Source organism: Macadamia integrifolia, unplaced genomic scaffold (genome assembly GCF_013358625.1).
Source record: "Macadamia integrifolia cultivar HAES 741 unplaced genomic scaffold, SCU_Mint_v3 scaffold1843, whole genome shotgun sequence".
NCBI classification, from domain to species: Eukaryota; Viridiplantae; Streptophyta; class Magnoliopsida; order Proteales; family Proteaceae; genus Macadamia; species Macadamia integrifolia.
This window is the reverse complement of record NW_024868380.1, coordinates 73,946-99,284: the sequence shown is the minus strand read 5'-3', so window position 1 is coordinate 99,284 and position 25,339 is coordinate 73,946. Positions and strand designations below refer to the sequence as shown.

Below are 25,339 nucleotides of genomic sequence, written 5' to 3'. Positions count from 1 at the left end.
GTACATGGACGGTAGTTGGAGTCGGTGGATCTCTAAGGGTTCCCCCATTTGGGATCCCTGGGGAAGAGGATCAAGTTGGCCCTTGTGAACAACTCTCACCATGACCTTTTCTTAGAACTTCTGTAGCTCCCCCCGCATGGGTAGATCCAATGTTTCTTACAATTGTAGGTATTTAAGAACTTGGGTTTGAACTATTAAATAATATGATCAGTTGATGAACCATAGAGAATTCCTCAAATCAAATGATCCGTTATGGGATCTTGTATCCATCTAACATGGGAATCCTAGGGTCATCCTAGAAATGTGAATAGAGTCTCCATTTCCATCTCCCTAGAACACAAATTCTCAAAAGATGATCTAAAACTTTCATCAAACTTTTCTAAATCTAAGTACAGTTTGTGGGTTTTCCGTCTGAAGAACGCTTAAGTTTGGAAGTACCTTGATTTTAGGATTTGACCCAAATTCCCTCTTTAATAATCCTTTAACATGATTTCATAAGCCCTATCATGGTCCCAGCTTAATCTAATTCTAAGGCCTCCAAACTTCTAGGGTCTACAGAAGAATTGTTTTCCATTCATCTAATCTTTGTTGACTGTATCAGCTACATTATGAAAGGAAGAAATCTTGGATCTCTCAAGGAAGAGCCTCATTCCTAAGTATGGGGTTGTTTTATTTCCACAATGAATCCTAGAATTGTACTCAATTATGAAACATTCTTATTGGACAAAAAAAATAAAAAAATGGAACTTTTATTGAAAATATCTTACTGTCCTGAAATGGCACAAAAAAGGTATATGATCTCTTTTATATTTCTACTTTCTTTTCAGAATTGGGCTCTTCTCCTAAGCGCCAATTGCTCAGGTTGGCTCATAGCTATCTGGGTGAGTGTCATATGTCTAGACGAAGATCCAACACTTTAAAAAGAGACACAGCGAATGAGGCATGAAAAGCGAGGCATCGAGAACCGTTGGATCCTTGCCTAGACATGTGGCGCTTGCCCGCGATGGATGCCCAGGAGAGGAGCCGGATCCTTATTTTCATTGGCTTTACAGAAGATGACTTATCATCAACAAACAAGAGATTGAGAAATTGATAGGGCCGTTGTAGATACCTTTACAATTTATATTTGTTTTTTTTTTTTAGGTGTTCAACATGGAATAGCATTCTAGAGAAAGCCTTCGTAGCTAAAGATGTATAAACATGGGGAGGTCTGGTCTCCCTGTCTAAGGCCTCTAAATATGGATCGGGGGTTGAAATCGTCTGCAATTTCGATCTCGTACAATTCTGTGAAATACCACCTTGAGAGGGTGACACGTGTATTGATACCAATACAATGGTCCATATCTGGTATAACTAATAAAACCTTAAATCAGTGAAGAGACATTTAAATCAGATCTTGACCATTGCATTAGTATCAATACACGTGTCACCCCCTGAAGGTGGTATTTCACGGAATTGTATGAGATCGGAATTGCAGACGATTTTTTTCCATGGATCGGTCCCACTATTACATTTAATAATCCTAGCCAATTGTGTTGCTATATTTTGTATTTTTCTATTTTTGGAAATGATTTTCTTGGATATGTTATCCCTTTGGATGCACCCCTAGTGCCATATGGCTAAGGGTGTTAAACTGTTCGATTTGGTGCAAGAAGTTTTATGCAAAACTAATATTAGATTTTTTAATTTTTCATCGAAGCAACTTTTTTCTTTTTATTACTAAAATAATGGATGTAAAGTTAATATTAAATTGATTTGAATTTTTTGTCGGTATGTGTTTTATCTTAATAATTGTGAAGTTATAGATGTTTACATGTTTTAATTTTTTATTCAAAATGTTTGAATGTCTTTTTATTCTAATCATGATTTACTATTGGTCTAAACGATTCTGTACTGTTTAAATCATTTGACTAAATGGTCTCATTCTTAGAACCACAATAGAACCATTTATTAAATGATTTCACAATTTTGGTAAACAGTTTCTGGTTAGTTTTGAAAACCCTTACACAGGACAGATTGTTTTACTAGGGAAAAAAAAAAAAAACATATGGCAAATTGGATGGGGTTGAACTTTCCGGGTAGATAAAACACAAAAGTCCTCCATTAGTCATCTCCCATGTTAATTTTAGTTTGAATGGAGTTTGGCAATATAAAAAATTGAGAAGTCAAGGACTACTAAATGAGAACATAAATGATAGTATTTGAGTATGAAATTTGAAATGTGAGCAATACAAAATAATTCTTTCGACATCCAATAGTGGAAATTACTGCATCAGCCTCCTTGCAATAGTGGAATGTGTAGAAAAACCATTCTCTATTTTAAAAGGAGATAAACAGAAAAGGGACACAATAATGGCCGACTTACTATGACTTATAGAGAAATAAACATACACAAAGAGGTGATAGTAGGGGTGAAACATGGCCGGGTTGGGCTGGGTTTCTCAAAACCCTAATCCAACCTTAGGTCCCAAAACTCAACCCAACCCTACCGGGTTCATGCTGAGGCCTAATCCTACAGGGCTCAGGGTTGTGTCGGGTTGACCCTAGTTAGTCTTCTTAGTGGAATCACATTTCGATAAGCACGATTCAATTCTGATTTCAATTTCAGTTCTAATTCTTCAAACCACTCCACTACCTTCAAACTCTGAAAAACATTGACCGTAACTGACCCTCCGCCCCCTAAATTCCTCAAAGTGCTAGCATGTGCTAAGAGTCTAAAGAGAAAGGGTCCCTTCTACTAATGAAGTTATCTTGTCAGTTTTTCAAAAGCTTAGGAAAGCTTCCTTGAACTGTTTTAGTTACTTTCTTCATTCATACAACAAGATGCAATGACAATATGAACTGAGTTAAATTTTGGCCACAATGGAAGTTCAAGTGGGCCAAGCCCAACCCAAAATATTAAGTAGGTGGAGTTGTTTTCTGTCAATATGTACAATGTTCCAATGTAAACAAAAAGAAAAAAATTTAACATTTTCAATTCTAAATTTCAATAATTCCATTTACTATAATAGAGAACTCAAAAGTCAAAGCAAATTTCAATGTAAGAGAGAAACAAGACTTGTTCTTTAAAGATGGATTTTCCTTTGGCTTTGCACTCTCTCTTTTGGCTATATTGTTTTCTATCATATTCTTGTTACAAAAGAAATTCAATGACAACAAGAAATTCCCTTGCCTGGGAGAGACACCTAGATTCTACAAAGCACAATAATAATCAAGGTTAGACTTAGGATGGGTTAGGGTTGGGTTGGGTTTTCTATGCCTCAATCTAAGCCTGGCCCAACCCCACACAGGGTTGGGTCGGGTTGGCCCTCATAGTTGGGTTAAACTGGGTTCAGGCTTAGGGTGGGTTTGGATCGTCAGGGCTAAACTTACACTTCTAAGTGATAGCATAAGCTATGTAGCTAGTTGGATAGAGAACTCAATCCCTTACCGCAACTAGGGTTGTCAATTCCAAGGCCTGTTTGTTAGGCCTGATTGTTTAAAGCCCGAACCGGTCTGTACTGATGAATAAATGTGATGGGCTCTACCTCAGTCTGATTATATTTAGTTGTTCTTGGTGCAGGGGTGCTGCTCGATGGGTGCCCGACTAGGATCAGACAATTAATAGCCCAACTTAGCCTAATATGTTTGAATCCCTTTTTATAGTCTGCGTAGAGCCTAACACTTTTAAAGCTCAATTATAAGCTGTTTAGAAATAAAGATGTCATTAGCCAATTTAAAACCTATCTAAGACTTGTTTAGCCCAATTATAGACTCTAATTTGACCATTTATTAATGGGACCATACCTAACATGTGCTAATCCCATCATCGGGTAACCAGTCACTACCAAATGAAACTCTTTTTTTTAGGGATTAAGGCTACGTTTGGTAGTTATCTGAAAAAATGCTAAAAAAATTATTTATGGCATTTTTTTCGTCTTACGAGGACAAGAAAATAAAATTTTCCTTTTGATGTCAATGATTAGTTTTTCCGTTTTTTTGAAATGAACCGGATAAATAAAACGGCTAGAAATGATAATATGTTCCAACATTTATGTTCATTCAAAAACGAAAATTTGACACAAAAATAAAAAATCCTAATTTTAGCATGAAATGCTGTTTTTCGAATAGAATGACCATCATACACATCCTAACTCTGATTTTTTTTTCTTTGTTTTCTTGGGAGGTTTTAAATGTGATTTACGTAAATGACGTGTACTGTGAGAAAAGTCGATTATACAGAAGTAAGCAACCGTCAATCAAATTAGCTCTCTCTGTGTAGGACAGTACCCGAACTGGTGAGCCTTCCCAATCCCATTTCCCACTGTGGAGAGTCGCAGTTTCTTTCATATTATTCCTTGTCCCTCTTCTGATTTGTGATTTGTGTTTATGGAACGAGGCTCTCCATTTCGGGAGAGCTTAGAAATGACGATGAAGCACGAGAGGAGATGGAAGTCCAAATCCTCATCGCAGACTAGCATTACTTCCCTCGTCATGGCCTTGCTCTCTTGTCTCGCTTGTCTCTACGTCGCTGGCCGGTCTGTTTCTTTCCGTCGAATCCCTCATTTCTTTTTATAGAGTTCGATCTATTTGAATGTATATGTTTAGTTTCATTTTTCTATTCAATTTCTTGCATTTCGTTGATCTTTTGGAATGATCAGATTGTGGCAAGATGCAGAGAACAGAACTTTACTTGCTACCCTTCTTCGGAAGAATACAGGCCAGGTTTTTTTCGATTTCTACATTTTATTGTAATTACTTTCTCCCGATCTCAAACCGCCTTCTTTTATTCCTTAGCCGCCGAGAGTACTTACACTGGAAGATAAGCTTATGGTACTTGGATGCAAGTAAGTAATTTAATTTTCTGTGTGGAATTTTAAAATTTTGGGATGATCTGCTTGTTCGAAAAGGGGGTTGTAGGTTTTATAATTGAATTGATTTCCAGAGATTTGGAGAGGAGGATTGTGGAAGCTGAGATGGATTTGACATTGGCCAAGAGTCAAGGGTACCTCAAGAAGCAGTTGGAGCGAGGTGGATCTGCTGACAAAAGGTTTCTCGCTGTCATTGGAGTTTATACGGGATTTGGTAGCCGCTTGAACCGGAATATGTTCAGAGGATCTTGGATGCCCAGAGGTCAGTTGGGGTTCTCAAGTCTCCCCCTTTAGATTTATTTGTTACTTTCTTAGTGTAGGAAGTATCAATTTTAGATTGTGAGTTTTTTTTTTTTTTTTCACTACGTTGAATTTGAACTTTTTGACATTTTTTTTTCTTCGGTTTTAGACTGATCAATCTCCTAAAGAATTTCTTATGTTGATTGCAACTATTGATATACTAGAATTTTGTGAATGATTATGATACATGACTAAATGAACGTGTGCTGCTCCTATTTGTGGTTGGTGATTTATTCTTAGCTTCACTTAGTCCTGTAAAAATTGAACCCTCAAATTGCCATTTATTTAATCTTCTCCAAATGTTCATCAACAACCCTATCATTTCTGGGTTCATGCCTGCAGGAACTGCTGCTATCTTCCCACAAAATTGCACCAGAGTGAAACCAATAGGCCCCCCCCCCTCCCCACCAAAAAAAAGAAAAGAAAAAAAAAAAGAGTATTATAGCCGTTATATATATAGCATTGCACGTCCTATGTAAAACTCACCTTTTTTATTTTTTTGTTGGCTTTACGGTACCAATACTGGATCCTATGTATAACTCACCTACTTTGGCTCAAAGTCTAGAATTGCAAGTTGGAAGTGAACCAAAAAAATACAACTCCACCCTTGCTTTAGACTCAATGTGACAATGCAACACCTCATCTCTTAAGATACCCACAATGTAATTTCAATTATACCTGGTTACATTACCCAAATATGCTTCCAAGGGATGATATTGTATCTGGTAAAGATATTTCCCTTGCCTCCAGACGTGATCTATGAATGTCTCACTCTGAAAACGCATTGCATATGCTTGTGGAATGTGGGTGTGCTCAAGAGCTGTGGACTCACTTTGTGGACTGTTTTGAGATATCATGGCAGCCAACTTCTACATTCTTTGACTGACTTAGTTGGTGGAAAAGTAAAGGTATAATCTTGTTGCTTCATGGGGCTTGGATCATTGGTTTGCTGCTCATTCTTTATCATTTGTGGTTAGAAAGGAACTCTCGAAGATATGAAGGTAGAAAGAGAGATGTCCGAATCCTTTTCAAGATGCTTCGGCGAGATTTATAAAAGGCGGAGCATAAACTCAAGGGATCTATTAAATCTGCTTCTGATCTTTTATGCCCAAGGAAGTTAGGATTGTCTGTGTGCCCAGGTCCAGATCCTTCTGTCTTAGAGGTCTTTTTCCGCTTGAAGAGTTATTAAATTGAACATGAATAGGTGCTCGCTTGGTATCTGGGTAGAGCAAGAGTTGGTGGCATATTCAGAGATCATTTGGGCTATGTTTCTTCTTTTAAAGAGTATTTGGGTCATTCCTCAAACTTCATCGCTTAATGTTCTGCTCTAATAACTGGCATTTCTAAGGCTAAGGAGTTATGAATTGACAACCTATGGATTGAATGTGAATCTATAGCTATTGTTCTCTTGATTCGAGGAAATCGTGTGTCTTGGTTTTTTGGGTAGCAATGGGTCTCCTTGCAATCTTATCTGGTCTCTATCGATTAAAGATTACCCGATGTGTTACGGAAATTTAATCCGGTTGCGATTTCTTAGCTGAAGAGGTTGCAAAGTTTGGGGTATCCTCCTTGAGGTCGATCTCCCCCTTATCTATTCAGACTGAAATCCAAAATGATATGATTGGGAGATTGTGTTTCCGATTCTCTAGTTAATGTTTGATCGTGGCTTGGTTTCTTCCTGTTGATGGCAATGCCGAAGGTGGGAGTTTCTAAGCTCTTTCTGTGTTCTTGTATCCGTCTGAGAATGCCTAGGCATTAATGATGTACTCTATTTTATCCTTTTCTTTTTAATACAATTTTCTGACCGTTGAGGGGGAAAAAAATGCCAACATGCTTCCATGAGTGTGTCTGGCCTGCGCATCGACTTGGTTGATTAGGCCTGAATCGGCAGACTTTCACCTCATGGATTGTTTCTGAATTTTGGTGGGCTGATCACAGTCATTTATGTCTTCTCTTTTAGTCATAAATTCTTATGATTTGGCATTTTCCTGTCTTGTTGATTTGGTGCCAAGTTGTTTTCCTTTGCTTTGCTCTCTTTCATGTGGTTGCCTTACTGTGCCAATTTAGAATCAAATTATTGACTTCTAATTCTTTAATTAATTTTATATATCATTTTAACTTGATCTTATCCGAAAATTGCTTAAATTCTTATTACCAATATCCATTTTTGAGATTCACTTTGTTGGTACTTGCATTCAGGTGATGCTTTACAACAACTTGAGGATAGAGGAGTGGTCATACGTTTTGTAATTGGTCGGAGGTTATCCCAAACTCTTGGAACTTTATCTTTATTTTTCCTATATTAAGTATTAATTGGTATTGTATTGTTATGAAAAAGGTTACACTATCTGGAAGCCGTTGCTTGTTAGGTAGGTTTTTTTTTTACCCCCTTAAGTCATTTGGAGAGCTAATTCGGTTATTCTGACCATTGGATAAGTGGGGTATCCTTTAGATATGTCACTTGTAAAATTTGGTGGCCCGCACCATGTATTAGATTCTTCCCCTTGTATTTTCTGTGGTGTAAAATATTCCAGATAGTCTGACTTTTTCAACTATTCTTCAAACCTTTTTTTAGATGGTGAAGTCCAATTTATCTGAGATTTGACATGTGTATAAGATGACGTGGGCAATATATCCATAAAGCGTGTGCACCAATTGGTTTGCTATATGAGATGTAGATTAGGAGGCTGACATGTTTACTAGTTCTCTTTTTTGGCCCTGCTTTTTGGAAGTGTTGTTCTAGCTGGGGTTGGGAGATTTATATGCCCCAGCTTGAGGGGGAGTTTTAAATAGTGGTCCCATTCTTATTGGCGGTAGAGAAGTTAGCATAATAGTTACAATAGGGGAGTTTCCCCACTCCCCCTATTGTGACTAGAGTTTTAATTAGTTTCGGATTTGCTTTTGGTTAGGATTCTAGTTTCCTTTTCCTCATTTGATTATAATTTCAGTTGTATGAAGGCTATAAATGAAGTAGGATGGACCAGCAATAACACACACCAAATCGATCGTTGGTTTTCTCTCATTGTCTCTCTATCTCTTTCTCGGGTTCTCTTCTTCTTGTTCTCTGGTTACCTCTTAGGCTCTACCTGTCACATGGTATCATGCCATATGAGATGTAGATTAGGAGGCTATTCCTCATCTACTATGGAAAGAAAATCAGTCCTTTATTATCATTATCATGATTCTCATCATAGCTGTTTCTGTTGTTGTTCATCTAATTATCATAGTTGTCATCGTCATCAACCAGATTGATTCATAGTTTAACTGTTCCATTTTCTTTGCTTTAACTGTAGCTTCTTTCTCATTGGTAATCTTGCATAATAAGTTAAATGCATGGAAATTGGCAGTGCTAATCGAGGTGATAGCTTAGACCGTAATATTGACGAGGAGAATCGCCGGACAAAGGATTTCTTGATTCTTGTAAGTAGTTGAACGCAACTGATTGTCATGGTTTTGATTGGTTTGGACCTTGTACCATAAATGAAACGATATTGGGGCCATAATTTAATGATATGTTGATACTTCCCTCCTTGTTCCAATTGCTGAGATTGTTTGCATATTATTGATGAGATTATCTCTTCTGATATTGCCTCTTTCTCAATGAATAGAGTGGACTCTCCTGCTTTAACTGGCAGTTGTCTGGAGATTTTATTTTATATTTGTATTGAATTAAGCCTAATTTCTCTTGGTATTTTTCTTCACTCTTTTTACTTAGTGAATCAGTGTGATTCATTTTGTTAGAATTTGTCCTATTTTTGTAAAATAATTTTTATTGAAGTTGCTTGAGTTTTTTTTTTATCCAATGAGGAGAAAGAATAGCTATTGAAATCCCTTTTTCTAAATACTAGTATTAAAGTTCAAATACTTGAATTTCTGTTAGGCATCAAAATCTAATTTAACTTGTAACATGGTTGATCATTCTATTGGCTTAATCAAGTTACGCATCTAAATTTGTCAGAAGATTTGAATATTGAATGATAGAAAGTGGTGCAATACCAGCAGATTGAAAGCACTAAGCGTACAGTTTTTAAAGGAAACATGTATTGGTTCAACACCATTCAAGTGGAAAAAGATTGAGCTGAGAAAACTAATTTTTAGGAAGCTGAAAAAACAGTTCTTGAAAGAAATATAAAAATTCAAGCATTCAGTCCCCAAAAAGTGTTGTGTATGGAGTTTTTTATTTTTTTTAGTGCTGGGGCATTCCTAAGAGTTCAGAAAGCTGGAAATTTTAGCAAGGTCTTCAATATGATGCAAAATCATTTAATTATTTGTTTTTATTTTTCTACAACTGAAGTTATTTCATATAGCTATGAACTGCTTTCCTGCGCAGAAATTTGGAATATGCATTGATTTGGAAATGGTGAGAGCTTTGACCAAATTTAAAATGGCATAATTCATGGATTTTTTGACTCTTTATGTAATCAGTTTGTCAAGTAGGTTTTTTGGTTTAAAGAACAATAGGAAGTTCGGAAAAGATTTTCATGTGTAAGATTTAGCTTGGTAGAACATTTCTAATATGAAAACATGTGGTGATTCTGCCATGCACTGGCCATAGGAGTACTCAAGGTTAGATGCTTTCACATGTTAGTGTTGAAGGCATTGAGCATAATATTATTATGTAATTTATCAAGAAAATAGTATAATATTTTTACTTCAGCTTCACATTGAAATCTTGTTACTTTGGGTTTGGTAATTCTTGTAGGGATTGAAAATTGTTTAGAAAGTGGCTTTACACTAAATGCCACTAGTCCACAGTTCACCTATACAATCGATGTAATCTTTGAGTTTCAAAATTCACCGATAAAATCATATTTCAAGAATTCATTTGGTTGCTAGGATCTGTCACAAGTCACAGATAGGTGATGAGTGTTGCTTAGTCATTGTGTGGATTCTAGAACACTAAAAACTCTTGCATAATTGTGGAATTAAAATGTAATCAAGATCAGAAAAACATAATTGTGTAATTAGAATGTAATCAAGATCAGCAAAAAACTCAAGTAGGCTGGAACATGTCTGGCTACAGCAGCAGCTACCACCATGACTGCATTATTGAAGCAGCAAATTGCAATATCTGGTTGAGTTTCAAGTTTCAATATATTTTTAGAAATTAGAATTGAAATTGATCTTCCATAGTTGTAGGACTAATAGAGAAGCTCAAAGTGGACTATTTCTATTTTCCGGAATTTCAACTGTTTTTAACACAACAGTATGTGATGAACTTAAATTTTCATTAGCAAATGGAGATCTTTGACAGGAATCTTAAAAATATTTTAAACCTTTTTCCTGCTTATATTGTATGATTTTCTAGTACCGAATTTTCAGTGATATCTAGTATTGATCCAGCAATTTTTTTTTTTCTTTTTTCTTTTTTGGTTTGGACCCTGCTTTGGATGTTAAATTTAACTCTGAATATTGTTCTGTTTGAGGCTTAAGCTTAACATTGTCAGTTACCATTACCTAATCTGTTTCCAAGAATTTGGGCTTGAAAATTTGAAGCTAAATAGGAACACTTTTAGGCAGGGTAGTGAAACAGGGAATTTTGAGATCCTTCTTGTGATTGATAGGATGGTCATGAGGAAGCTCAAGAAGAGTCGCCGAAGAAAGCCAAGTTCTTCTTCAGTACAGCAGTTGAAAATTGGGATGCAGAATTCTATGTAAAAGCTGATGATAGCATCAACCTTGAGCTTGGTTAGAATCCAGTATTATCCTGTTGTAAAGAAATGGAATTATTATGTCACATACTCCGTCTAGATAGCTTATTCACTCATTATCGTACACTTTCATGTTCAATCAGAGGGCTTAATCAAAATCCTTGAAAGCCGCCGTGGTCAAAACAGTGCTTATATTGGATGCATGAAGTCTGGGGATGTGATAACTGAGGAGTAAGTACTTCTTTCTTTTCTATCCCAAAAATAAGAATAAATGGAAGAAGGTGATGAAGAAATTTTGTTTCTTTTTATTTTTCTCAATGTTACTGTATATGTATTTGTCATTTCATTTGTTACATATTGTAATTGCTTTTGTTTATTGTGGAATTCTGTAGTTGTGGTGCATTGAGGTTTTCTTTCTTGCTCTTGGTGCATCATTTCCTTGTGAAAAAGGTTATATTTTTGTTTCTTCGAAGTTGACTGATGCAGATCGTAAAAGAGAAATTTACCCAAAAAAGGACAGATATGGATCGGGATTCTTTGTAATTTTAATTATCTTATTATGGGAGTTTTAGATAGAGTTAAATACATAGGAGTTTTGAGTCTTATTTCAGTTTTCTTATTCGAGTAGTTTCCTTGTTAGTTAATAATGGAGATTGGTCTAACCTTATAATAAGCTTCAGAACCAGTTGAAGGTAACAGGATCTCAACACCCAAAAAATATCAGAATTTAAGAGAAATTTCAGATTTAAATAAGAGATGGTGCACAAAATAGAACAACCGAACAGCTTCAAAACTTGATATTTTTGCATGGACATAATAGAGGAAGTAAGATCGAAGTAGAAATATATGACTTAAAGAATCTCACCCCAAGCCTAGGCTAATATCTCAACAACCGCCCCAGCCTCTCACCAGGAACATAATCTCATTGTAGATCTGTTCTCACAGAAGAATTGTATTAACTCAATTTCATGCAAATTCTTGCAAAATGCTTACAAGAAACCTCTTTTATAAAGTAGCTGGGTGAGTTCTAGATTTTCATTAGGACTTTCTCATAGACTGAATACCTTTACATTTCCAAGGACTTACATTGGGATTCATTTCAATATATTTAATGAACCTTACATTTTCAAGGTCTTTCTTCACTAACAATGAAACTAACCTATTGACATCCCAAAGAACCTATTGATATCCCCAAGACTTCACAACTTTAGTGGAAAAGATACAACTAAATAGTTAAATTCATATGAGCCACTTATCCCTCAAATACGGGCTTTCAAAATAGGCCTATTATGATAGAAAACATAAAAATACTAAACCCATGGCCCATAACCCATTAGGCTACTTATCTAATCCATTAGACTAGTGGGCTTATTCCATTGTGAATAGTTGTACTTAAACCTCTCTTGATCTACGTCAGCCCTCACTGGCTTGAAACAAAAAACTCGACCATGAGTTTTGTAGAGACAATGGGGATAATAACATGTGAATAACAACTTTGACCAATCCCAAACAAAACTCTGGTGATGTAGGGTCTTTAGGAAGAAAGTCTTCAATGTTAATATCTTTTTCTTCAAAGTATTCGGGTGGAATAAAGAACTCGATATGTGCAAAGTCGCAATCATTATCATTCATCAAGAGTTATGGATGTACCCAAGTGGTCTCCATAATGGTATCATGTACTTCTTCACTCTCAGCTTCAGCTTCCATTGTAGTAGTAGACGCCTTAGATTCCTCATCACTGTTGTCATCAATAACTTCTGTTGATGGAACCTAACATAAGATATTGGTGCCATGGATCACCGAACCATCATCAACAGGATGCTCCTTAACCTCCTCCTCAGGAAGATGTCCATTGTAGAACTCCATCTCTGAGTTGGCGTCAATGGCTACTATGATAGAATTCTTTGGGCCTTGGGGCCAGAACTTAGCAAAATGCCCATATTTAGCTTTTAACATGTACTTGATAGTGGTCATACGGTTTGATAATGATCATGTAGTGATCTTGTTGAGAATATTTGTTGGATCAGATTTTCTTGAACAGGTTTTTTTATTTGGATGGGTAATAAATGTATTAAAAAAGAAAAGGGTAGGGAGATTACAACCCCAAAGGGAACATACAAACCCTCAAAAGGGTAATCAAAGCCCACATGGCTTAACAAGAGGCATGAAGCCCATACAACTCAAAAATCCAAAGCCCACATGGGCTAAAAGACAAGAGTCAATAAGCCCACACAACTCAGTACTTCATAGCCCACTAGGGAAAATAAATGGCCAAGAAACCCACTACAAAGAAGAAGGGCAACCAGGTCAAACTTAATCTAGGGTTCCACCAAACCCTGAACTATTTTCTCCAATCTTTTACTTCCAGTCGCCAAGACGAGAATCGGATCATCGCCAGCAAGAAGCCAGCCACGCTGGAGGGGTGCCGGCCTTGCAGAGGGAAACGACGAAGCGACTGTCGGCCGGGCATAGATGGCAGCCTTGTAGGCTGCTGGCCATGCTGGTGGCTGTCCAAGCGAGGCTAGCTGCCTAGTGACTGTAAGCCCAGAAGCGTCGGCGGTGAAAACGATTCGCTCTAGGAGGGGCATGGAAACCCGGTGAGACCAATAAGGCCTGAGCAGCCATTCCTGGTCTCACCCAATCTGAGTAACGGCTTGGTTGGAGGCAACAGAACCCACCCGAACAGCAATGCCTCGCACACCAGATCAGAGTAGCATCTCACACCTGAAACAGAGCAGCGACAGATCTGATCAGCAGCTTGGGCAACGGCTCTAAGCCGCACCAGGAACTCGAACAGAAACAGAAACATCTCGCACACTAGATCAGAGCAGCATCTTAGTCAGAGTTTCTCACACCTGAAACAGAGCAGTGGCCAGATCTGAGCAGCAGCTTGGATGGCGGCTCTCAGTTGCACCAGTGATGTGGATTAATCACCAAAATAGGCTTATTTTATTAGGAATAAGCCTAGGATTGGGTTCCATACATGTTGGGCCTTTGATCCCATGTGTTTTGAGTGTAATAGGCCACTTTTATGGGTCTAAAAGAGGGGTTCTAGGATTACATACGAGATTACTAGTTTGTTTCATTTTTCATTAGTTTCCTTTTAAGTTGGGTTTGATTTGAGTTATATTTGTTTCTTTACGAGTCAAGTTATTAGTTGAGTCAAGTCATAGTAGTTAGTTTCTTTTTTCAACTAGTTTCTAATTTTAGTTAGCTTCCAATTTCAGTTTTTAGTAGCTATTGTATTAGGAGAATATTTGGTTTCCTTTTTGAGGAACCTTCTATTTTGTAATTCTCTCCCCCATCAGCATTATAAATAAATAAGAGGAGGCTCCTAAAGCTCAGAATGATTTTGATAAACAAATTAATGGCTGCTGCTATTGTCTTCTTCATGAAGAGTTGATCCAATTGACTCTCTACAGTGAGAAGCCCGAGAGGTCCACTTTTACTTTATTATCTTTTCTCTTATTATTTTCAAGCACTCCTAGGTATCAAATTCTCTCTCAGTTCATCCCAGGTAAACCACACTACTGATCTACATTGCTTTCTATATTCCAGTTCTGAAACCCTATAACCTGAGATTGATATTCTTAATCTCAGATCTCATCCTTGTTATAAATCTGTTTTGAACTATTCTGGTATTTGATCTAATGTTATCTGAGAGTTTCCTGCAACATTGGGACTAGGTTGACTTGTCAATCCTAGTTCTACATTAACTAGACATAGAGCAACAGCTCAAGTCTCACCAGGTCAGAAACATGATGGGAGAAGGAAGTTGGTAGGGGGTATGCGACCTCCCGATCGTGTGGGACGGTGGAGGAAGGATAGGAAATAGGGTGAGAGGAAGAGGGTGAAGAGGAAAAAAAAACAGAATGGTAGAGGAAGAAGATGGAAGGTGAGAGGGAAAGGATGAGTGAAGGAGAAGGGACAGTGAGAGCAAAGGGGAGGGGGGTGGAGCAGCCCGGCCTAGGCTGATCCCAAGCGGCGGCCAAACTTAGGAAACTCCTTGCTTAGGGTTTGGGTTAGAGAGAGGGTTCTGCTTCCTCGAACTCACATTAATAAAACTCCTTGAATAGGGTTTAATCATAGCTCTGGTACCAAAGTAATGGAGACTGATCTAACCTCATAGTAAGATTTAGAACCAATCCAAGATAACAGGATCTCAACACGCCAAAGGAATTAGATTTAAGATAGACTTCATATTTAAGTAAGAGATGATGGACAAAAGAGAATAACTTCAACTAAACTTTAAATAATGATGGAACGACTTCAAAACTTACTAGATATTTGCTGTTACTGTTCATGTGAACAGTACCTTGGGGTCTAATATTTGACAGCTGGCTTGGGAAAGACTCTGCCAGCACTTTTTAGGGTATTAGATTTTAGTTTCTTTGTTTCATCTTGGCAAGCAAGCTTTGTAACTTAGGAAGATTTGTTTCCTTTTTTAGTTAGTACTTCGTTTCCTATTTGGCTAGCTTAGTGGTCAAGTAAGTTAGTAGTTTCCTTTTTACATGTGAGGCAAGGTAATTAGAAGTTATTTCTTAAGCCAATTTAGGAAGTGAGAATCATCCATTAGTTTTCTTTTTTATTATTTCTTTGTGTCCAAGTTTTGTAAGGCTGTTTAAAGCCCATTGATCATAATGAAAAAAGGAGATTGAAGTTTATGAAAATTGGGTGTTTTACTCATGGCTGAGATAGCTTTTACCTTGAGGGGTGAGATGCCCATTCACTATTTCTTCTCCACCCTTCTCAACCCTCCATCGATTTTCTTTCTTTACCTTTTTTTCCATTTTCTGTGAGAGAGTGTTTGAGTGATCTAAGCAAGTTTGTTGAAGCCTAGAAGCACCATCAAAAGATTAGTTTGAAGGCCTATGGTTGCTGTTCTGCATAACTCCATAAAGTTTCCTAATTCATGTCAATAGCCTCTCTCTCAATTCAACCATCGGAATTATCTCATCTTTTAGGGTTTGTTACCCATATAGGACCTTCATCTACTCCAAGTTTTAGCTCCATCTAAGCCACAATTTGTGAGTTCTGGAATTTCTCCCTATTCAGCTAGATTTTGAGATCTTCCCTGGTAGGGGGAATGACTATCTCAGCCTGGGTCTCTGTCTCTCTCTTACCCTTAGCTATCTCAGTTGATGATCATCCTTTTTTAGGCAATAAATTTTGCAGACAACAAAAATAAACTTTATTTTAATCAAATTCGTCTACGATGTTGTAACCATTTACAAACTTATATAGAAGACTCAAAAACATACTCAAAACACTAAAAACGAAAGGCCTAACCCAATCCTTAACTAATTGGTAACAATAAACTGACTAAGAAACTGAAATAACAAAAAAAATAGCCTCAAATAAGAAAACCTACTTAGCTTAGGACTTAAGCTATTTGTCCACCAAATAAAAACATAATTGGACTCATGGAAGACACTTAAGACTCCAACATGGAGTTGGACTCAAACAAAACAACCAAAACATATCAAGACTAGGAGTCCAGAACTCTAACTAAAGTAATGAAAATTAATATCTTTTTCCTACTTTCTACCCATATTTTAGGCCCATTAAAGTGGCCCATTACAAATAAAACCCATGGGATCAAAGGCCCCAACACTTATATAACACAATCCAAGGCTTATTTCTAATAAAATTAGCCCATTTAGTGACTTATCTGTATCAATTCTCCACCACTTAAAAAAAACTCGACCTCGAGTTTTGAACATTAGAATGACCACCTTGGTGTGATGAAGGTTAAGCTGCAGTCCATAGTAAAACTCGGCTAGCTCCTTGTAAACTCGAATGTAATCATAAAGGCAAGGAGTGTGCTCTTCAAGATACTTGAAGGGATGATAAACTTTACATGTTCCACTTCAATGTCTTTGGATGTGTCCATAGATAGGGCATCCACATATGAGTCTTCAACTACCTCATCTATTGGCTCTATTTCTTGCTGTAGGGGAGTGATATCATTCATGTCTTCATTGGTCAAAACCACTTTGTAAGCCAATGAAAGTAATGACTTGTCAGCTTGCGTCCCTTTGCTTGTGCTTGCTTGTGCTAAGTATTCCTTGGCTGATTGCTTGTCAAGAATAGGTTGTAATAATTGTTGACGCTTGGCTTGGGCAACCTTCAATTTAGATTTCATGGCTAGTATGTGAAGTGGGTTGAGGACCATTGACTTCCTTTGTGATCAAAGAAGCATTGATTTTTTGTACCTCCCACCAACACATTGTTGTCATAAATCCATGAGTGACCAAGTAGGACATTTGTTAGCACCATAGGGACTATGTCACACCAAACATCTTCTCCGTATTCCCCCAATTTCAGCGGCACCAAACACCTTTTGTTAACCTCCAATGTATTGTCGTTGAGAAGTGAAACCCTATATGGTTGTGGCCTGTGGGTGAGGTTGAATCTGTAACTTTCCTTTGATGACAAAAGCTTGTGATACGACATTTTCACAAATCCCACTGTCCACAATCTCTTGTGTTGTCAAAGGCCCACTAACCATTAGAATGTAGAAAATGCAATTTCAGCACCAATCCTCTTCTTTATTCTCCACAACCATAATTTTAGAGACCACATTAATGTCGTAGTGAGGGCCTTCACTTTTGTTTGCAATTTTAGCGTTGTGTTTATCTCCTTCAATTGTCCAATCACCATCAAGTTGCGACTCACATACTAGCATTGCTAGATTTGATTCGTTAGCAATGATGACCGAGTTTGCTTTGCCCCGTTGTGGACATGACTTAGCAAAATTGCCATTGACATTGCAATGGTAACATCAAATTCCTATCTTTTCTTCACTAGTTATGCCAGCTTTACCTTTGTTTATTGTAGTTTGTGTGGCTCTGATACCAATTGATGTAAGATCGAATCAAAAGTGATCCAATCCCAGGTAGGATCTTTAGTACATTTAATAAAAATCAGATTCAGGGACAGATAGGGTGAATAAAAAGAAAATAGAGAATGAAGGGAAGACTGAGGGTAGGGGAATGGCTATCTCGGCCTGGGTCCTCACCCTCAAATGATCATCCTTTCTCAGGGAATAATTTTGCAGACAGAAAAAATAAACTTTCATTCAATCAAATTCGTCTATAATGTTATAGCCCCTTCTAAACTTATATAGAAGACTCAAAAATAGACTCAAACACTAAAAACGAAAGGCCCAACTCAATCCTTAACTAATTAGGAAACCTAAACTGATTAGGAAACTGAAATAACAAAAAAAAAAGACTCAAATAGGGAAATCTATTTAGCTTAGGACTTAAGCTATTTGTCCACCAAATGAAAACATAATTAGACTCTTAATAGGACTCATAGAAGACACTTAAGACTCTAACATGGAGTTGGACTAAAAGAAAACAACCAAAACATATCAAGACTAGGAGTCTAGGACTCTAATTAAACTAATGAAAGTAATTTCCTTTTCGTACTTTCTACTTATATTTTAGGCCCATTAAAGTGGTCAATTACAAAGAAAACTTATGGGATCAAAGGCCCAACACCTATATCAAGGATTAAAGTATCGATATCGGTCGCCATATCAGTCAGCCAAAATTAAGATACATGTTGAAGGGTATTGTATCGTATCGGAGTTACGCTAAGATAGCACATAAATTGATAGGAAATATTTTTTTATACACTTTTGTATGAAAAAAATAGTTAAAAAATCTATATATAACATGTATTATGTATAAACACTAAATTGAGAGTATCACATTAAGAATCAAAGGTTTGTAGTTGTCCCATAAATGTAAAATCTTTGTTCCCAACCTTGATTTCTACTTTAGTTAGAGAGAAAAATGACTAGAATCAACTTTGGAACAAAAACCCCTCAAAAAATCGTGTTTTTATGAAAAAGGACCCATCTTGGCCATTATATGACCGTAGCGCACTGAATTGGTATGTATTGGTTGATACATACTGATATGCACCGATACGTATCGATACATACCGAAACATACATTTCACCTCGATTTTTAATTTTCTGTCGAGTATCGGTGAGTATCAGTGTGTATCGGTGGTATATCATTGATACAAAAGGATTTCAAAATTTTTATGTATTGTATCGGTAAGGGCCGATACCGATAGTATCGGACGATACAATATGATACATACCGATACTTTAAACCATGACCTATATAACCCAATCCAGGGCTTATTTCTAATAATAGTTTTTAAGGCGCTGCTGAGGCGTTGCCTTACCAGCGCCTTGGCGCTGATGCGGTCTAGAGATGGTAAGGCAGTGCTCCGCCTTACGTGAAGTGGCGCCTTATGGGATTTTTTTTTTTTAACACATTTTAAAATTACTTGATGAAGATTCCAAATATAGATTTTTTATTGGTAGGTGTATGATTTTGTTAACACTTGAGATGTATGGGATCAGTTTTACTCCACCAAAAATAACCAAAACAAACAAAACAAAAACACAATTCATAAATAGGGTTTGGATTTTGTCAAGGGTTTTAAGAAAGTGCTTTGAGAATGAATAAAGGAACAAGGAAGAACCACTGATCTAGGAGACCATTTTGCTCCGGCAGCGGTGAACTTCATTCTTCTTTAACAGGAGTAGAAATATAGTGGATGACCTTAGGGTTTAGGCACTCATTTTGGCATCATAGAGGTAAGTATAATAAATACTTGTATTTTTTATGTCTTCTTTTCTTTATATTTATAATTTTGTTTCATAATTATGTATTTATATTATATGTTAATATGATATGATGATTGATGATTGATGATTGATGAAGATGAACTTAGTTTATTCACTTTATTGATTTGTTTTCTTGATGAATATCTTACATTGGTATGAATATGAACCTTTAATATTTATTTAACATATGAGTAATAGGATTCAACTAGGATTTGAACAAAAAAGATTGGTTTTATAAGAGAATTAGACAAGAACGCTTTAGTCAATAAGACGACGCTTTATGCCCGCCTTATCGCTAAGGCGCTCCACATATGGGTCTTCAACTACTTCATCTGTTGGCTCTATTTCTTGCTGTAGGGGAGTGATATTAGCCGTGTCTTCATTGGTCAAAACCTCTTTGTAAGCCAATGCAAGTAATGATTTGTCAGCTTGCGTCCCTTTGCTTGTGCTTGCGTATGCTAAGTATTCCTTGGCTGATTGCTTGCCAAGAATAGGCTGTAACATTGTTGACGCTTGGCTTGCGCAACCTTCAATTTAGATTTTTCATGGCTGGTATGTTAAGTGGGTTGAGGTCCTTGAGGACCATTGACTTTCCTTTGTGATCAAAGAAGCATTGATTTTTAGTACCCCGCACCAACAGGTTTCAACAATCATGTCTTTGTAAAGATCATGTACCACAGGTTTCAACAATCTCACACAGCTCTCTCTTCCCTTTCATCACTTACGTAATTCAATTGGTTAAATGCATTTTCATCTTGTCTTGGATGGAGTCAATGGACTCAGCTACCTATTCTAGATGTGGATTATTGTTCCACATGCCAAACACCCACACTGCCCCCTAATGCAGGAGTAGATTACAAGAAACTGCCCCAGCAGTTTATAACCCCAAACAATACAAATAGGACTATGAAATAAAGAAAAAGGACCATCAAGTAAACCCCTAAGGATACAAAACCCATACAGGAGCAAAACCAGCCCAAAACCCAACCCGATAAGAGAGAGAGACACTTGCAATATGGCTGGGCAGAGAGATGTGCGGCCAGGTCTGTAGAAGTCCAATTGAGCTGCACTCTTGAGAGTAGATAGTCCCTAGGGAGGGTACAAAAACCCCCAAAGTTGAGAGGATTTTGACGGCTGGTTGTGAAGTTACAAGCTTTCTTGATTTCCTGACCTAAGAGAGAGAAAACTGAGAAGAACCTTCAAGAACAGCAGCTGAATGTTTGTAAAGATCGTGGGACCCTTATGAGGCCTGGAATACCTTGATTGAAGACCTGGCTGAACAGAGTACAGAAGAGAGAAAGAGAGGAGATCGATCTCTCTCCCATTCCCACTAGGATTGCTGATCGGTTCTGATTTCTGCAAACTTTTATCAGAATCTGAATTATACCTCTTGAATGTTACAATAAATAAATAGAAAAAGAAGAATAAAACAGATGGGGGGTTGAGAAGGGTGAAATAGAATAAAGGAAGTGGCTATCTCAGCCTGAGCTTCTCACCCACAGCTATCTCAGCTGCTCTAAGCATTTAGTTGCAAATTTTCTTTCATTCAAATCTGTTCCATAATGATACATATGCCTCTCTATTTATAGAGGGGAAGTTTACAATCATACTAAGACTAGGAGCTAGTTTCCAAAGAGGATTAGACACTCCTACTACAACTAGGAATTCAAAATAGGACTAGGACTTGACTTTATGACTCCAACATGTAGTAGGACTAGCTAACTAATAGTCCATATAGGACTTTACAACCAACTAATGGCCTAATGAACCTTTATTGAATTAAATAGCAACTAATTAAACTAATGAATTAAATCCCGTTTTCCTACTTTCTACCCATAATTTAGGCCCATGAAAGTGGCCCATTTCAAAGAAAACCCATGGGATCAAAGGCTGAAACATACATAACACAACCCAAGGCTTATTTGCAATAAAATAGGCCCAAATGACTTATCTACATCTGCCCCCCAACCCCAACACCCCCCCCCCAAAAAAAAAAAAAAAGAAGAAGTGGGGAAGGGTTGGTTCAGATTCATACAGCCTTGTGATTGCAGTGCCAAAACGACCACCAAAATGCACTATATGCAGTACAAAATGACATCCAAAGTGCAGAACCCAACCTTTTCAGGGCCAACAATGAGTTGAATTGTTGCATCAAATTTTCTGTATGCTATTCTTTATCCAACTTAGGTAGAGTTGGTAAATTATGAGTAGTTATGAAAATGGAAACCGGAGAGATGATTGTGAGAAGTTTATTTCTATCACTATGCACTTATTATATACAAAATTTTTCACTGGTTAATGCGATCGAGGGCTTACATGTAAATTACTCTATTTTCTCGAAGGTATACTAGGGTTGATGTATGGCCCTAAGTGCTAATATGAAGAAAATTAGAACAAGTTTCTGCAAACAAAACAAATGTGGATGTTGTAAACTAACAGCAATCTCCATTTCAAATTATAGCAAATCTAGAATAGTTGCCCTCTCCTTCTCCTTCATTAGTCATGGCTCCTTGATCTGTTTTTGTATGGTTTTCATAACCTACACTCAAGGGCAGTGGCTTGTAACTTTTGGTTGGTATGATGTCAGTTTCTTATATATTCATTTCTATGGTGTTTTAATGCAGTTTATGATGTCAACAGAGAGTGTGTCCTAATTTTTTTGAATTGGTTGGCAGATTTTTGTCTTTTACTTTTGCTAGTGCAAAAGCATTTTAAGTGGATAAATCTGCTTTTTGATCACTAAATTCTTCTATGATTTTTCCAGGGGAAAGGCATGGTATGAACCTGACTGGTGGAAATTTGGGGATGAGAAATCGTAAGTATCTCTATTGTGAATGAGATTTACGTATGATTATGTATGATGTATTAATGCTTATTTTTGGTTTGTCTTATATGCTATGGCCTGTATGCCACGAGGTGTCCCATGTGAGTTCTTTCTGTATCTTCTGAATAATCTCCTTTTTTAGTTGGAAATTGGAACCCTTGCTCAGAATTTTCTTATTGACTTTGTAAGATCAAGTGTTAGAAATATATTATTGTTGGGTGAATTCTCAGGAGTTCAATAGTAGGGCTAGCATAACACCGAAAATAGTTGAAACATTAATGGCTGCTAATTTAAATGAATGTGGTACTGGTGAACTCATAGGGACATCCAACACTCAAAGTCCCAGGAGATAGGAGTTCTAAAACAATTTAAGTTTGATACTTATTGAAACCACCAATACTTGGAAGTCTTCAAATAGATGTACATTAGGTATTTTATTTGGTCAAATTATCAATACAGATGATATTACCCTTGTTTTCATTTACATTAGCTTTAAGCCTATAAACCATGTTTGATGGACTATATATCCTTCTTTCAATTGTTAAATATATTATAGGGTAGGGATCTACATGCTGCCCGCGTGTGCATCTCCCATGGCAATCTGATGGATGCACAGGAGTGAGTGCCTCACAATTTGTATATGGGCCAGGGAGGAGAGTGTGTGTGATAGGGCGTGTACTACTAGCAGTGTGTACATAAGAAGGCATACCTAGTGCATGAGGCTCCTGCCAATGCTGGGTCCAGGAAGGGGCAGATGTACGCAGCCTTACCCCCGCTTTTGTGGAGGGGCTATTTCTGGATTCAAGCCCATGGCCTCCTGGTCGCAATGGAGCAACCTTTCCGGCAGTGTGTACTTCATTTTCCAATATATTATTATGTACAATATCTCTTGAATTATATATTATTAAAACTAAATATAAAAACACTGGTTCTAATGTAAATGTCAGCCAAGTTAGAGTATAACTTGGTTTCATATTTCTAAAAGTTGAATCTTAAATCCCAGTACTATAACGTGCCCATGGCGTGCCCAAAAAAAAATCCCATGACAGTATACTTGGTTGTGGATGAAAAAATAACTATCAAAACGGGGAAATATTAGTGTCACTGTAATGTCAGGCTGGTTACAGATGTACCCAACCCTAGTTACAAGTCAAACTCCAACACAAATATCCACCCAAAAAGCTAAAAGTCAAGGAACAGCCCCAAAATAGGTGTCGGCTAGTGCAGGTATGGCAGAATCAATTAACACTTAATCCCCAACTACAATAGTATTTAGGACTCTAAAATAATGACTGAAACTTGAATCATATCTAGCAAGGAACTTAACTTGAGAACAGTGCCTGGACCATGGAGGAAATTAGGTCAAATAGGGAGATTTTCAAAATAAGATCATACAAATCTCAGGTGGACGAGCTCTCTCGGTCGAGTGACTCTCTTGTGGGGTCCAACAAATTCCCAAAAGATGGGCTGGAACAGAACTCTGGTTAGGGAGATGTGATGGTTCTTGATTTTAGATAAACATTGGAAACTTTTCTGGAATCGTCAAGAAATGGACGATAAATTTTCAGCATGGACTTGAACCCGGATTGAAGGTGGCTCCCAGTGGCCTGAACAACCTCATCAAATCTCACCCTCAACTGCTGCGTAGAAGCTGAGATCTCAGGACTCGAATTAGAACCAACTCCTGCAAAAACCAGAATCGCAGGCTTTGATTGTCTCTTTCAAACAGAAGTTGAATCAGTCTCTTCCTTAGGGCTTCAGTGAAGCTCGACTGGTCTCAGATATACACAGAAGCAATAACATAAAGGGGAGAACAGAATTTGATGGAAGGGAAGGAGGGAAAGAAGAAAGGTAGTGTGGATTGGGCCTCTCACCCCACCTTTTGGGGGTCTCTCACCCGTCAATGTGTTTGGGCATCCCACCCCTCAATCGAATCTCTCAGTCCATGAAGATAACACTCCAATTTTCATTAACAAAACTCTGACCAAAAGGCTACAGTTGATTCTTTTAAATAGGCTTGAGAGCCTTTGCAAAATAGGAAAATATTATAAAAGGAAACTAATTCTATCCAAAAACTTCCTAAATCTAAAACTAACGACTTGGCCTATAAGTACACACATAAAACGAAATAAGAACTCTCTTCTAGAGGGCAGAATCAATCCCTTTTCTTTTTGACTGACTTGGTCTTCTGTAAAAGGCAAAATAAACAGCTAAAAACCAAATCGGTAGTGGGGATTTTTCTTTTTGTGTTTCTAGAAGCTGCTTGAACCCCAATTGATAGCCTTGCTGCCTAGGGTAACCATGCTGCTTGACAGGCTGAAGAATGGCCCAGATTTTTGGCCTGCATTGAACCACTAGTGCGGTTGTTCCCTTTTTTGGAAGCTCAATCTGCTTCGCAGTGGTTTTCATTCCATCTCATCGATGGAGGACAATTAACCCCTGCTAATAGGTTTAGCAGTTGACCCCATTTAGCTAAGATTTTTTTAACTTTGCTGGTGCCTGTGCTTCTTTCCTTCTACTTTAATTTCTCCATTTTGTTTTTTGCACGGATCCATGTAGCGGACCCCATTAAGTTGGGAAAAGCTGAGAATGTTGTTGTAATAGGTTTAGAAGTTATAAATGGGGGTAGAATTGTAATTTCATCCATTAAGTGAAAAATTCTCAGAAAATACAGGATTTGCTTCCAATGTCTTCAACTGAGGGTGGTATGGTAATTTTTCTACCAAATTAGGGTTTCTTGGTTTCTTACTAACCTTCCTTTCCCACAAAATCTGCCGAACGATGCGTGTGTGTGTTTTGTGTTCATGTCTGTTTGTCTGTAGGGCAAAGTTTCTATTTATTTCAGTGCCCCTTGACATCTTGAGTTTCTGTAGTCTCCAAGCTCCCTTTTCTTTTTTTTTTTCCTGGGTATTTGTGGAAAACAAAATCTTGAGTGCATGGAGAATTCTGTGAACTAATGGTCTATTTATTTAGTCTAAATTCATTACCCATCAAGTCCTGTCCTAAAACTAACAGATTTTAACTATTCAAGGTGGATTAGAATTTAATTCCTGAGATT

At 37.4% G+C, this 25,339-nt stretch overlaps 1 protein-coding gene across 2 annotated transcripts in view; it reads left to right on the top strand.

The window, feature by feature from the left end:
- The first annotated feature begins 4,129 nt into the window (after positions 1–4,129).
- The window catches only part of LOC122064976 (hydroxyproline O-galactosyltransferase HPGT2-like), a 31,748-nt gene continuing 10,538 nt past the window's right edge, over positions 4,130–25,339 (top strand). The window contains exons 1-10 of one of the 2 annotated variants that reach the window (XM_042628772.1): positions 4,130–4,277; positions 4,379–4,517; positions 4,641–4,704; positions 4,777–4,826; positions 4,925–5,112; positions 7,350–7,410; positions 8,498–8,570; positions 10,715–10,838; positions 10,945–11,032; positions 22,222–22,272. In XM_042628772.1, the coding sequence (XP_042484706.1) occupies positions 4,405–4,517; positions 4,641–4,704; positions 4,777–4,826; positions 4,925–5,112; positions 7,350–7,410; positions 8,498–8,570; positions 10,715–10,838; positions 10,945–11,032; positions 22,222–22,272 (812 nt within the window). In that variant the 5' untranslated portion in view covers positions 4,130–4,277; positions 4,379–4,404. The other variant, XM_042628771.1, reaches the window with a different exon arrangement.